The 13,623-nt window shown below is 53.2% G+C and overlaps 1 protein-coding gene across 1 annotated transcript; it reads left to right on the top strand.

Moving 5' to 3' along the window:
- Positions 1-6,082: 6,082 nt before the first annotated feature.
- On the top strand, positions 6,083-12,450 carry LTBR (lymphotoxin beta receptor; the record flags this gene model as incomplete). The annotated part of the gene is given in 12 exon segments (XM_079714751.1): positions 6,083-6,178; positions 6,317-6,413; positions 6,666-6,791; positions 6,875-7,027; positions 7,374-7,470; positions 7,605-7,696; positions 10,013-10,120; positions 10,416-10,441; positions 11,023-11,251; positions 11,549-11,766; positions 11,768-11,790; positions 11,792-12,450. Coding segments are annotated over 12 exon segments (1,299 nt in total). The 3' UTR covers positions 11,826-12,450.
- Positions 12,451-13,623: the final 1,173 nt, after the last annotated feature.

Genomic DNA, 13,623 nt, shown 5'->3' with positions numbered 1-13,623 from the left:
TGGGTCTTCGTTGCTGTGCGCAGGCTTTCTCTAGTTGTGGCGAGCGGGGGCTACTCTTCCTTGCGGTGTGCGGACTTCTCATTGCGGTGGCTTCTCTTGCCGCGGAGCACGGGCTCTAGGCCGTGGGCTTCAGTAGTTGTGGCTCGCGGGCTCCAGAGTGCAGGCTCAGTAGTTGCAGCGCACGGGCTTAGTTGCTGCGCGGCGTGTGGGATCTTCCCAGACCAGGGATCGAATCCATATCCCCTGCATTGGCAGGTGGATTCTGAACCACTGCGCCACCAGGGAAGTCCCATGAATTTTTTAAAAATTAAAAAAATAAATGAAGATATCCTCAAAACATCCAACATCCTAATTTCCTCTGAGTACCCATTAATTTGTGGTTTGTTAATTTATCTAAATTTCCTTCACCTTTTCATTTCAGTCTCTATCCTTTCCAGGGTAAAAAGGAGTCACTCAAGTAATTGTAACTTTTTATTCTTACTGCTTAGAGCTAATTAGCTTCTCCACACTGGGCTGCCCACTGTGGAAAACAATGTCCTTTTACCTACGCTTATGTAGTATGAATTTCTCTTTAATCTGAAATGATGTTCCAGAAAATCGCTCCCTGCCACTCTTAGTCCAGTCACCTGGCACAATGCCTAGAAGTTCACCATTTGAAGTTTATTCCTTTGGATTAAGGCTGTATTTCTCAACCTTGGCACTATTGACACTTGGATAATTCTTCGTTGTGGCCACGTCCTGTGCACTGTACGATGTTTAACAGCATCCCTGGCCTCTACCAACTAGATGCCAATAGTACCCCCTGAATTGTGACAATCAAAAACCCCTCCAAATATTCCCAAGTGTCTTCTAGGGGGTAAAATCGCCCCAGTTGAGAACGACTGGGCTGAGGGATTGTCCCCAGTGAAAATATTCTGGGGAAGGATGACCCTCATCAATTACACATTTCTTAGTGTTTACCAGACCCTATTCAAGGACAGCAGTTGGCTGAGAGCAGTATGGGGAAGAGGGGAGAAAGAAGAATATTTAGAAGAATCCACAGGGGAAAAGGAGGGGGAGAGATAAACTGGGAGATTGGGACTGACGTACACACACTACTATATATAAAATAGCTAACTAATAAGGATCTACTGGCTAGCACAGGGAACTCTACTCAATACTCTGTAATGACCGATATGGGAAAAAAGTCTAAAAAAGAGTGGATATATGTATATGTATAACTGATTCACTTTGCTGTACAGCAGAAACTAACACAACATTGTATATCAACTATACTCTAATAAAAACCAAAAAAAAAAAGAATCCTCTGGAGAGGGCCTGGAGAAGAGCCTCACTCCCACACACTCTGGGGGGTCTATGGGGCACTCAGTCGGGGTCTGGTGTTGCCCCATGGAAATCAGCAAAACCTCAAGAAAGCCGACGAAGAACACGAAAGGGAAGAAGCAGAGACAATGTCTGCCCATGAAGAGTTCAAGGTGAGGCTCCCCTAACCCTCCCGGAGAAGGCAGGGCAGGCATAATAACCATTTATGGATGAGATTTGTCCATCAGGGTCCAGAAAGAGGAAACACTCTAAGTCTTTCAAATGGAAGACATTTAATACAGAGAATTGGTACATGGTTGATGGAAATGCTGAGAAGCCAGTGGGGGACAGCGAGGCAACCCAGAAAATAGCAAAGCAGGAAGCAGCTACATCTCTAGGGCTGGAAAGACAAACTTATAATGAAGCCTTACAGACCCAGAAGCCTCCAGAGCTATTTGGCAGAAACTAAATAGTGGGGGCTGCCTGGCAGGGGATGGGACAGTGGAAGGATGGAAGGAAGCAACACAGCCAGCTGCACACTGTGTCAGAAAGCAGAGAAGCAGAGAAATCGCCTGGCTTCTTCCAGCTTCCCACCAAATTGTCCTCCACCCACCTGTCTTCCTACTGGCTGAGCCTACAGGGAAGCCAGAGGGAAAAGCACTCTGGGAAATGTAGTTCCCAATAGTAAACAGACCAGAGCAGGGGAAGGGTGGAGAACAGATCAGAGCTGCAAGCAAAGCAGCAGTTGATTTGGCACAAAAAAAGAGACCCAGAGAGGTGAAGTGATGGGGCCAAGATTAAAGTCCAGATCTTAGGGCTCTTTCCATAGGACCCAGAGAGTCCTTGAAAGCTGAAGTGACAGCTCATCCTGGCAGCAGAAAGAATATAGTTCAGACTGCTGGAGCTAAAAGGATCTGAGATGGTGCTTACCTGTGAAGCAGGGAGCTTTGCCTGGAAAGGGCATGCAGGAACATCTTGGGGTGCTGGAAGTATTCTGGGAGATACTCAGGAATACACAAAAGTGAAAATTCATTGATCTGTACACAAGATTAGTGTACTTTATGCATCTCATTGTTTATAGGTTATACTTCAATTAAAGGAAAAAGAGTCCCTGTCTTTGAGTAAAATCTTAAAATATTTTCAAATGAAATGATATATGTCAGGGATTTGCTTCAAAATAATTAAGAGAAGATTAGAAGAGTAGGAGAGGGCTCTATGGGAGAAATAAGACCCGCCTGAGTTGAGGCTGGGAGTTCACAGTACTACTGTCTCCTCTTTTCCATATGTATAAATTATGCGTGATTTCCATGAAAATAAAAAAATAGAGACCTAAATAGACTTTCTTCCAAAGAAGACACATGGGCCAATAGGCCCATGAAAAGATGCTCAACATTGCTAATTATTAGAGAAAGGCAAATCAAAACCACTATAAGGTATCACCTCACACCAGTCAGAATGTCCATCATCAAAAAGTCTACAAATAATGGGACTTCCCTGGTGGCGCAGTGGTTAAGAATCTGCCTGCCAATGCAGGGGACACGGGCTCGAGCCCTGGTTTGGGAAGATCCCACATGCCATGGAGCAACTAAGCCCGTGCACCACAACTACTGAGCCTGTGCTCTAGAGCCCATGAGCCACAACTACTGAGCCCGCGTGCAACAACTACTGAGGCCCGAGCGCCTAGAGCCCATGCTCCGCAACAAAGAGAAGCCACTGCAATGAGAAGCCCACGTACTGCAACAAAGAGCAGCCCCCGCTCGCCGCAACTAGAGAAAGCCTGCGCGCAACAACAAAAACCCAACACAGCCAAAAAATTAATTAATTAATTAATTGTTTTTTTAAAAGTCTACAAATAATAAATGCTGGAGAGGATGTGGCGAAAAGGGAACCCTCTTACACTGTTGGTGGGAATGTAAATTGGTGCAGCCACTATGGAAAACAGTGTGGAGTTTCCTTAAAAAAACTAAACCTAGGGACTTCCCTGGTGGCGCAGGGGTTGAGAGTCCGCCTGCCGATGCAGGGGACACGGGTTCGTGCCCCGGTCCGGGAAGATCCCACATGCCGCGGAGCGGCTGGGCCCATGAGCCATGGCCACTGAGCCTGCGCGTCCGGAGCCTGTGCTCCGCAATGGGAGAGGCCACAGCAGTGAGAGGCCCACGTAACGGAAAAAAAAAAAACAAAACTAAACCTAGAGCTACCATATGATCTGGCAATCTCTCTCCTGAATATAGATCCAGAAAAGACGAAAACTCTAAATCGAAAAAATACGTGCAACTCTAATGCTCATAGCAGCACCATTTACAGCAGCCAAGACATAGAAACAACCCAACTGTCAGCAACAGACAATTGGTTTAAGAAGAATGTGATATATATATACATAATGGAATATTACTCATAAAAAAGAATGAAATATTGCCACTTGCAGCAACATGGATGGACCAAAAGAATGTCATACTGAGTGAAGTAAGTCAGACAGAGGAAGACAAATATTATATGATATCACTTGTATGTGGAATCTAAAAAATAATACAGATGAATCTATATACGAAACAGAAACAGACTCACAGACGTAGAAAACAAACTTATGGCCACTGAAGGGGAAAGAGATGGGGAAAGGATAAATTAGGAGTGAGATTAACAGATACACACTACTATATATAAAATAGATAGGCAACACGGATTTACTGTCTAACACAGGGAATTGTATTCAATATCTTATAATAAACTAGAATGGAATAAAATCTGAAAATATGTATGCTTCAAATTTCATATAACTGAATGTATGTTCAGTTATATATATTACTGAATAACCTTGCTGTACACCTGAAACCTATACAACATTGTAAATCAACTAAATTTCAATTTTAAAAATTTTGTTAATAAATAGAAAAAGGGATCTAGGGTGCGCACACAGACCTTTCTGCATTTAAGAGCTCAGTGGTGTGTCCAGTCCCAGACCCCATTTCCTTGACCTGAGCAGCGCATGCCTTTCTGACACTTCCTCCCTTCCCAGGCAGCCTCGGATGTTCTCCGGCACAGTGTGGGTCCTAGGCCTGCACCAGGAGAGGAGAGAGATGTCTATAGCTCAGGCAGGCTGATTCACCCTTTTGTGATCCGCCCCCCACCAGGGGCACACCCCTGACCTGGACTTCCCACTCTTCCACCAGGAGCCTGCCCAGCCAGTCAGACCAACCAGGGTTAGGGTGTGTGAACAGAGCCCTCCAAGGAGGGGGCAGGGATGATGCCCAGGTGACCTCTCTCCAGACAGCCAGTCATGCTTAGGGAGGCACTCCTGAGTCACGAGGAGGGAGCCTGGTTGCTGGAATGAGCTGGGACCCAGACATCTGGAACCCCGGCCTCTAGGCTGGCTCTGCCACGGACTGGCTGTGTGATGTGGGCGAGGCATCATCGCTTTAGTCCATAAATATGTACCAGACACGCGGTTCGTGCCAGACCCTGTGTGAAGCTCCGGGAGCCCAGAGTTACAGATCCGGGTCAGGCCGTTGCCGAGCTCAAGGCCCAGCGGCCAGCGGATGATAAGCCTCGGGTCACAGGGAGTGGTCTGCGGGGTGGCTGGGCAGCCCGGGGTGGAGGTGTTTCCCAGAGCCCAGGTGACCCTCAAGGACAAGTGGGAGTGAGCCAGGAGCACAGAAACTTGGAGACCAGACACCCTGGCATGGTTGGGGGAGGGCGGGGATGCTGTTAATGGGTTGCAGGGAAATGGTGGGAAGAAAAGGGACAAGAACCAGACCGAGTCCCCCTGGAATCCTGGTCTCCTCTATGTGGCACCCTTGGCCTCCATGTCCTCATCCTTAAGGTGAGGGGCCCGGTCTGGTGGGCTGTCAGCTCCCTCCCGCTCAAAGAGATTCAAAGGTTCCTGGGTGAGAGGCTGGGACTGAGGGTGGTGGCCACCCAGCCCCAGCCCAGCTGCCCTGCTCATGGGAACTTGGTCTATGCACCACCGCCTTCTCTGACGACAGGGGAGCAGGGGCCGCTGCACCCTCTGGAGAATCTCGTAGGTGACCTGTGTCCACTGAGGTGGGTGTGGGCTGGGCTGACTCAGGGAATGGGGTGCTGGCTGGCTTGTGACTCCTTTGTAGTTTATCTTCAAAAGTCACACAACAGGGTGGGAAGCCGGGAGTCCAGACAGTCTGCCAACTCGGACTTCTGGCTCCCAGATGCTGGTCTGGCTGGCCGAGGCTCTCCGTGGCTCTCTGTACCCTCCAAGTCTGACGGTCCAGGCTCATCCATTTTTCGGATCTGGTGTCCTGCTGGCTGGACCCAGCTGTGTCTGGAACTCCATCTGTTCCCAGCTGGGCTTCCGGGGGCCCAGCCGAGGAGTGTCCCCTGGCTCCGCTACCCCTTTCCCACCGGCTGGGCCTGTCCTGTCCCTGCATCCTCCTCTCCAGTCAGGCCTCCAGAGAAGGGAGGAGGCCCGGTTCCGGCCCGCTGCCCTCACGTGCCTTCCCCGCCACCCCCTCCCGCCCTGCCTCGGGCAGCCCAGCCTGTTCCTCTTCCCGATTGCGACAGACAGCTGCCTTAGCTCCCAGCTCTCCCTGTCTCCGCCCCGCCGGCTGCTCCACTCCCACTTCCTGAGCCCAGCGCTGGAGCCCTGGAGGCCAGGCCAGGCCCGGCCGCTCTGGCCCCCGGGGGCAAGTCGGCCGAGTCCTGTCCCCGCCTCTGGGCTCGGGAGGCTGCTGCCACCCCTGCCCGGGACGTCCAGGCCTCCCACCTTCCTCCCAGGCCTCCACCCATCTGCTCGGCTGGCTGACTGGCCGCCATGCTCCTGCCGTGGGCCACCTCCCCCTGCGGCCTGGCCTGGGGGCCGCTCATATTGGGCCTCTGGGGTCTCCTGGCAGCATCCCAGCCCCAGCTGGTGAGGGAGGGGCCCGGGCCGGCGGGTGGGGGTGGGCTTCGCTAGGGAAGAGGGGTCTGGGCCGCCCTCCCTGTAGTCCCTGTGCCCCTGCCAGCTGACTGCTGAATAATTCCGCCTTCACTCCATCTCCCCTCGAAGGTGCCCCCATACGGCACGGAGAACCAAACCTGCCGGGACCGGGAAAAGGAGTACTACGAACCCAAGCATCACGTCTGCTGCTCCCGCTGCCCCCCAGGTGAGAGGCGGGGGCCAGGGGAAGTCTGGGACGGGGAGGTGGGTGACAGGGGGCTCCAGCCCACATCGCTGCCTCAGGCGGAAGGTGGACACCAGCTCCCAGGAGCACCCGCTGGCAGAAACAGAGAGTGAGAAACGCCGGCCGTCCCTCCCGTGTAGGCACCGGGACAGGCCCAGGGTCACACAGCAAGCAGCAGAGGGGATGGTGGAACCCTAGTCCCCTGACACTCCTACTGCCCCGCTCACATCCTAGGCACACACGTCTCGGCTGAATGTGGCCCCGACCAGGACACCACTTGTGCCACGTGCCCCGAAAATTCCTACAACGAGCACTGGAACCATCTCTCCATCTGCCAGCTGTGCCGCCCCTGTGACCAGAGTGAGTGGGGTGTTCTGGCGGGGCTGGGGGCTGGGATCTCCTGGAGCGCAGCCCCTCTGCTGAGCCCTCCGTCTCCCCACCAGTGCTGGGCTTCGTGGAGATCACGCCTTGCACTAGCAAACACAAAACCCAGTGCCGCTGCCAGCCAGGACTGTTCTGCGTCTTTTGGGGCTCTGAGTGTGTACACTGCGAGTCACTCTCCCACTGCCCGCCTGGCACTGAAGCCGAGCTCAAAGGTCAGAGGTCACTGGGGGCAAAGGGGCGGGGGGAGGAGGCGGGTGATCTTGAAGGGGGCAGGGTGCATGGGGTGGTGTCCATGGTGAGGCCCCAGGCCTCTTCTCCCTCCCTGAGCAAGGCTCACGGAAGGGACCTGCAGAGAAATGAAACTGGGATGATGCCGGGTTCGGGGGTCCTCCCAGCACTGGGAGGAAGCTCGGGCAATTCGGAGATCAGGAAAGATGCTGCAAACTACAGATTGCAGTGGGTGGTCAGGGAAGGGGCCATCCAGTGGGCGTAAAGGAGGCTCACAACGGGGCTCCCTTTGCCCACTCACCCTGGCTGGCCGTGCTTTTCTCTTGCCAGATGAAGACAGGAAGGCTGACAGCAACTGTGTTCCCTGTAAGGCAGGGCACTTCCAGAACACCTCCTCCCCCAGTGCCCGCTGCCAGCCCCACACCAGGTGAGGGTGCCAGGTCCGTGTTCCTCCCACCCTCCCAGCCCCAGCTGCTGACAGCCCTGTCCACTGCTCAGCTCCACGGACCGCCTCCCACTTACCGCCAGGAGCCCACCTGAGCTGGGCTCTTTCCTCCACAGGTGTGAGGACCGGGGCCTCGTAGAGGCAGCGCCAGGCACCTCCCGGTCTGATACCAGCTGCAGAAATCCGCCAGAGCCCTCCGAGATGCCAGGTGAGGGGCCAGGGACAGGGGCAGGGGGCATCTGAGAAGATGCCTTAATTCTAGCCATCTAAAAGGACGGGGAAATGATGAATCCTTTCCAGTCAGAATTGAGGCAAGAAAAAAAGCTCCTCAAAAGGAAATTGGAGTATCCCTGGGCCAGGTTAATTACACACCAACATACACACACACTTTTTAAGCTATATGTCCTACACATAACTTATAAGTTATATGTAATAGTACACCCACACGGAGATGTAATTGTAACGGACATCACCGTCATCGTTTTGGACATGCCACCATCACATAATCCATTTACTAGACTGGATGTCTCTGTAGTAGGTTACACCTTCCGTTATTCGAGAGAAGATTCTACACTTGATGCTTTCTTGGTCTTTTCTGTGGAGTCATTGGTTTCCTCTCCTAACAGAGGATTACAGGATGTTTCTAATGACTGTAGTTGTTATTAATCAGGGGAAAGTTTATTTCCTTAACTTTAAAAAATTACCAAGTATTTATAATCATAGCTTCCACTTATTGAGAGCCAGTGCGTCAGGCGCTCTGTGAACACTTGACTTTCAATAACGCATCTAACCCTCATAATGATCCTTTGAAATAGTCTTATTATTATCTCACTGACTAGATGAGGAAACCGAGTCCCAGAGAGGTTAGGTGACCTGCCCAAGATCATCCACGTGGTAACTGGTGTTATGAAGACCTATTCTAAGTCTCTCTTACTCCAAAGCCCATGCCATACATGCAGACTGCAGAAAATTAGAAAATTCAGATAAACAAAACTAAACATCACCCACAGAACCATCACCTAGCATATCCACTCAACACTTTCTTTTTTTTTTTTTTTAATTAATTTATTTATTTATTTTTAAATTTTTGGCTGCGTTGGGTCTTCGTTGCTGTGCGCGGGCTTTCTCTGGTTGCGGTGAGCAGGAGCTACTCTTCTTTGCGGTGCACAGGCTTCTCATTGCAGTGGCTTCTCTTGTTGGGGAGCACGGGCTCTAGGCGTGCAGGCTTCAGTAGTTGTGGCACGTGGGCTCAGTAGTTGTGGCTCACAGGCTCTAGAGCACAGGCTCAGTAGTTGTGGCGCACAGGCTTAGTTGCTCCGCGGCATGTGGGATCTTCCCGGGCCAGGGCTCGAACCCGTGTCCCTTGCATTGGCAGGCAGATTCTTAACCACTGCGCCACCAAGGAAGCCCCACACTCAACACTTTTGAATATATCTTCCCATACATTTTTCTGTGCAATAGAAAAAAATATTTTTTTTCCTACAAGTGCAGTCATTTGAATGTTCGTAACTTAATTTTTCATCCAACTCTATCATAAATATTTTCCACATCCTCGTATTAATTTTTAACTGTGTATCAAAAACGATTGGCATTTTAGACCTGGAATTTTAGAGAGTATGTAAGCTAATCTCATTTTGTATATGAAAAATACACAACTGGGCAGGAGCCCAGGTGTGCAAGACTCTGGGTCTAATTTTCCCCCACACCTCCCATTCTGGACTCCCTTAGGCCACGGAATTAGATGGATCACAAAGGGCACACTCCCAGTGTGCAAATGTCCAAGTGCTCCCCATCCTCCTCAGGCACAGGTGACACAGGCGACGGGCATGGTAGACTCCATGCTGTTCACGGCAGCATGAGGCCCATAGGAAGGCAGCAGTTACCATGGCTCCATGTGGGCACCTGAGAAACCCAGCCTCCGCTTCCCTCCCTCCCGGGACCTGCCCTGAGCTGCAAGTGGAGACCGGGCAGCCCTCCGCTGCCAGGCAGCCACAGGCAGAGTTCAGAAGCCAGGATCCCGACTCTGTCACCCCTGTAAACACCTCCACAGCTGCAGAAGCACTACCTCAGCTCCCGCAGCTGTGGGTCTCTCTGTAAGATGGTCAAGTCCGCAGAAACGTGACTTTACCCTGTGGCCTGAGTCTGCTTACAGACTCCGCACCCTCCCTTATTGCTTCCCACTCCCACTTTCAGCCCTTGCAGACCGACTGCCCAAGTGCCTGTCCTCACCCACAAGGCTGCCCCCGTGCCAGTGGCCACCCGCATCCACCCCGAACACCTCCATCCATGGCAGAGTTTCTGCTGGCTGTCAGGAGGTCCCCCCCTAGTCAGGCTTAGTGCCCCCTTCTCTGTACCCCGAGGGAAGTTTCTCCAACTGCTCCTTTAGGACCTGTAGTGGGACTGGGAGGGGAAAGCCGCTCTCCCTTTTCTGTCCGGGTGGCCTGAGAACTGGAGAGCTCTTCCTTAACTGCCCACCGCCAGCCTCCTCGGGCCCTCATGCCCCGCCCTGTCTGCTGTCCTGCAGGAGCGATGCTGATGCTGGCCATCTTGCTACCGCTGGTCTCCTTTCTGCTCCTCACCACCGTCCTCGCCTGCACCTGGAAGAGCCACCCCTCCCTCTGCAGAAAGCTGGGTAGGAAGGAGCAGCGTGCAGGCAGGGATGCAGGGCCTGGGGCTGTGCCTACCTAGATGGGGGAGGGAGGCTCCCCCAGGAATGCCCCTCCTGCGCCTTCACACCCTCAAGACGCCCAACTCCTGTCCCCCACGTAGACATCACCTCCATCCAGCCCCCCATTCTGAGGCTGGAGATAAGGGTAATGATAACCTGATCCTTCTGGGGAGCCCGGGGTGGGCGGGGCCCTATCATGGCTTGTGTGGAGGAGGAAAGCCTGGGGGTCTGAGGCCTGCCATTTCATTTTCTATTGCAGGATCCCTGCTCAAGAGGCATCCAGAGGTAATGGGGAAGGCTGAGGAGGCAGGGGGGACAGGTGAACCAGGTGAGGGGCAGGCAGGAAAAGAGTCTGCAGCTTCAACAGCCCTTCACTCATTCAACTAATAATTTATCGAGCACACGGTGTGCCAGGCACTGTTCAAGGCACAGTGGAAACAGCAGTGAGCAAAGCAAGGTGTCTGTCCTCCCAGAGTTACAAACCAGCGGAGCCAGAATAAAGGTAGACAGCTGTACCTCACGTAGTGATAACTGCTAAATAAAGCATGGTAGGGGGACAGTGACAGTGGCAACAGATGAGGGTATATTATCTTAGAGTGGACAGAGAGGGCCTCTGTGATCAGCTGATATTTGAGCAGAGAGCTGAAGAAAACAGGAAGCCAGCTGTCGGGATGTATCAGGGAAAGTGCTCCAGGAGCTCCAGGACGAGGAAGCATCAAGTGCAAAGGCCCTGAGGCAGGGAGCCTGATGAGGAGCAGAAGAGGGCACTGAGCTGCCTAAGCATGGGGTGGGGAGGGGGGAGGAATTAAAGAAAGATGGGGTCTGAGGCCCATGTCATTGCTTGGTTCTCGGCCTCTGTCCTGCAGGGAGAGGAATCAAATACTGCTGAAGGAAGCTGGGAGCCCCCGAGGGTCAACCCACAGTACCCTGACCTGGTAGAGCCACTTCTGCCCACCTCTGGAGACTTGACCCCAGCTTCGGCCGGGGTCCCGGCGACCCCAGGCTTGGAGGAAGAGGCGCTACAACAGCAGAGTCCTCTGAGCCAGGCCAGGGAGCTGGAGGCTGAGCTCCCAGAGCAAGGCCAGGTGGCCCACGGTGAGCCTGGGGCAGGCGCAGGAAGCAGGGTGGGTGGGGAGGGAGGGTGGGCAGGGAGAGAGAGTGTGAGAGGACGCTCCAGCAGCCAGAGCATCCGGACTACAGAGAAGGGAAGAGACGGAAAACCAAGAAACAGAGGAATGAACACAGAGCTCAAGAACGCCGATGGAGGGGGACAGGGCGGAAAGGGGAGATGGCGGACAGGGGCCCTGGGGAAGCTGGGGTCCGATGCTGGGGCCACACAGGCCTTCCCCTCAAACCTGCCCCTTACTCCTTACTCCGCCTTCCTTCCCACAGGCACCAATGGCATTCACGTCACCGGCGGGTCTGTGACTGTCACCGGCAACATCTACATCTACAACGGGCCAGTACTGGGGGCAGCACGGAGCCCCGGAGAAGCCCCCGCTCCCCCAGAGCCTCCGTACCCCATCCCTGAAGAGGGTACCCCTAGCCCTCCCGGGCTCTCCACACCCTACCAGGAGGATGGCAAAGCTTGGCACCTGGCTGAGACAGAGACACTGGGGTGCCACGCCCTCTAACGGGGCCAAGGACCCAATTTGTCACCCACGCCTGATGTTGTCTGGAGAAGCCAGGAGAAGAGAGGCCTGAGAGCACCTCCTCCTCGAGGCTGCCCTCCCCGCACAGGACTGACCAAGGGCCTGGGTAGGGCCCCGAGAGCTGGACCCCGAGGGGCCGGGCCTCAGACGCGTCTCTGAGAGCAGGCCCAGCACTGGCTGGGAATGGTGCCCCCGCAGGACTCTCACCACCACCTGAGCAGGCCCGGGACTCCACTGCAGACCCCCTGCCCACTGGGGCAGCACCAGCTCGGCCTCAGGCACGGACAGGACATGAGACGCTAACTGCTGCCCCCCTGGCATCTGTACCCCAAGCATGGCACAGAAGGGAACCAGCCACGTGGTCACTCAAGGACATGGCCGGGACCTCTGGCGGATTCGTGGTGCTCATCATCCCCAAGCTTCAGAGGCCCTTCGAGGCCCCACACTTCACATGGACTGAGGGAGACCCTACATGAAGATGGAGTGACAAGGAGAACCACCCTCCCCTTCTAGACAGGAAAGGGAATCCTTATAACCAAGGGCTTGGGTGGGGTTTTAGGTATAAGGGAGAGTTTTGGAGGGGGAGGAAAACGGTGAGTGTATTTATGAATTGTAACCACATGCAAATAAAGAGGAGACTGAGACCTAGATCATTGATTTCTGTGGGATTTTTTTTTTTTTTTTTTTTTTTTTTGGCCGTGCCACACAGCATGTGGGATTCTAGTTCCCTGACCAGGGATCGAACCTGCGCATTTGCAAGTGCGGAATCTTGGGCTTCCCTGGTGGCGCAGTGGTGAAGAATCCGCCTGCCAATGCAGGGGACACGGGTTCGAGCCCTGGCCCGGGAAGATCCCACATGTCGCAAAGCAACAAACCCCGTGCACCACAACTACTGAGCCTGTGCTCTAGAGCCCATGCGCCACAACTAGTGAGCCCACATGCCACAACTACTGAAGCCTGCGCACCTACAGCCCATGCTCCGTAACAAGAGAAGCCATGACAGTGAGAAGCCCGCGCACTGCAATGAAGAGTAGCCCCCGCTCGCCGCAACTAAAAGAAAGGCCGTGCGCAGCAACGAAGACCCAACACAGCCATAAATAAATAAATAAATAAATTTATAAAATAAAATTTAAAAAAGGAAAGTGCAGAGTCTTAACCCCTGGACTGCTAGGGAAGTCCCTTGGGATTTACAGAGGAACACTATTCCACCGGGGCCGTGTCAAAGGCACAGGTCAAAACTGTAAAATATAATCCCACAAGGTATTTGTGTAAGAGGCCGGGATATGGAATTCAGGTGATGACAGTATCGGCCAGCAGTCGCTGGCAACGTGGCAGGCAGTGTTCTCAATGCTGTGCATCATGACCTTATGCAACCTGCATAACGCCCCCCCCCAGGAGGTAGGTACGGTGACTCTTCCCATTTAACAAATGAGGAAACTGAAGCCCAGAGAGGGTAAGTCACTTGCCCAGTTCAGCTGCACATGGCTGTGATGTGCCCTCCCCCCACCACACCCCAATTAGGCTGGCTCTAGAGGCCTGTTGGGTAAAAAGAGAATTTCTCTGAACGGGTAAAATGGGCTGGTTTTCTGAAGTCATCAGACCTCCTGCATGTCCCACTGGCATCAAGTCTCAGCCAACTCTCAAACCCCCAGGCTCAAGGCAAAGTGCAAAAGTATTTGGCAAGGTTGGATGAAGGGAAAGATACACACTTTAGACATAAATTGACATAAATTTAGAGGCCAAGTTCACATTCTGTTGGTGAAGAGATAGAGGCTGGCCTCCTTCAACCCAGAAGGAGTACTCGTGACTTTTACT

This window comes from Hyperoodon ampullatus (assembly GCF_949752795.1).
Source record: "Hyperoodon ampullatus genome assembly, chromosome: 11".
In the NCBI taxonomy this organism is placed as follows: Eukaryota; Metazoa; Chordata; class Mammalia; order Artiodactyla; family Ziphiidae; genus Hyperoodon; species Hyperoodon ampullatus.
The sequence above is the reverse complement of the archived record's forward strand: the minus strand, read 5'-3'. Positions and strand labels throughout refer to the sequence as shown.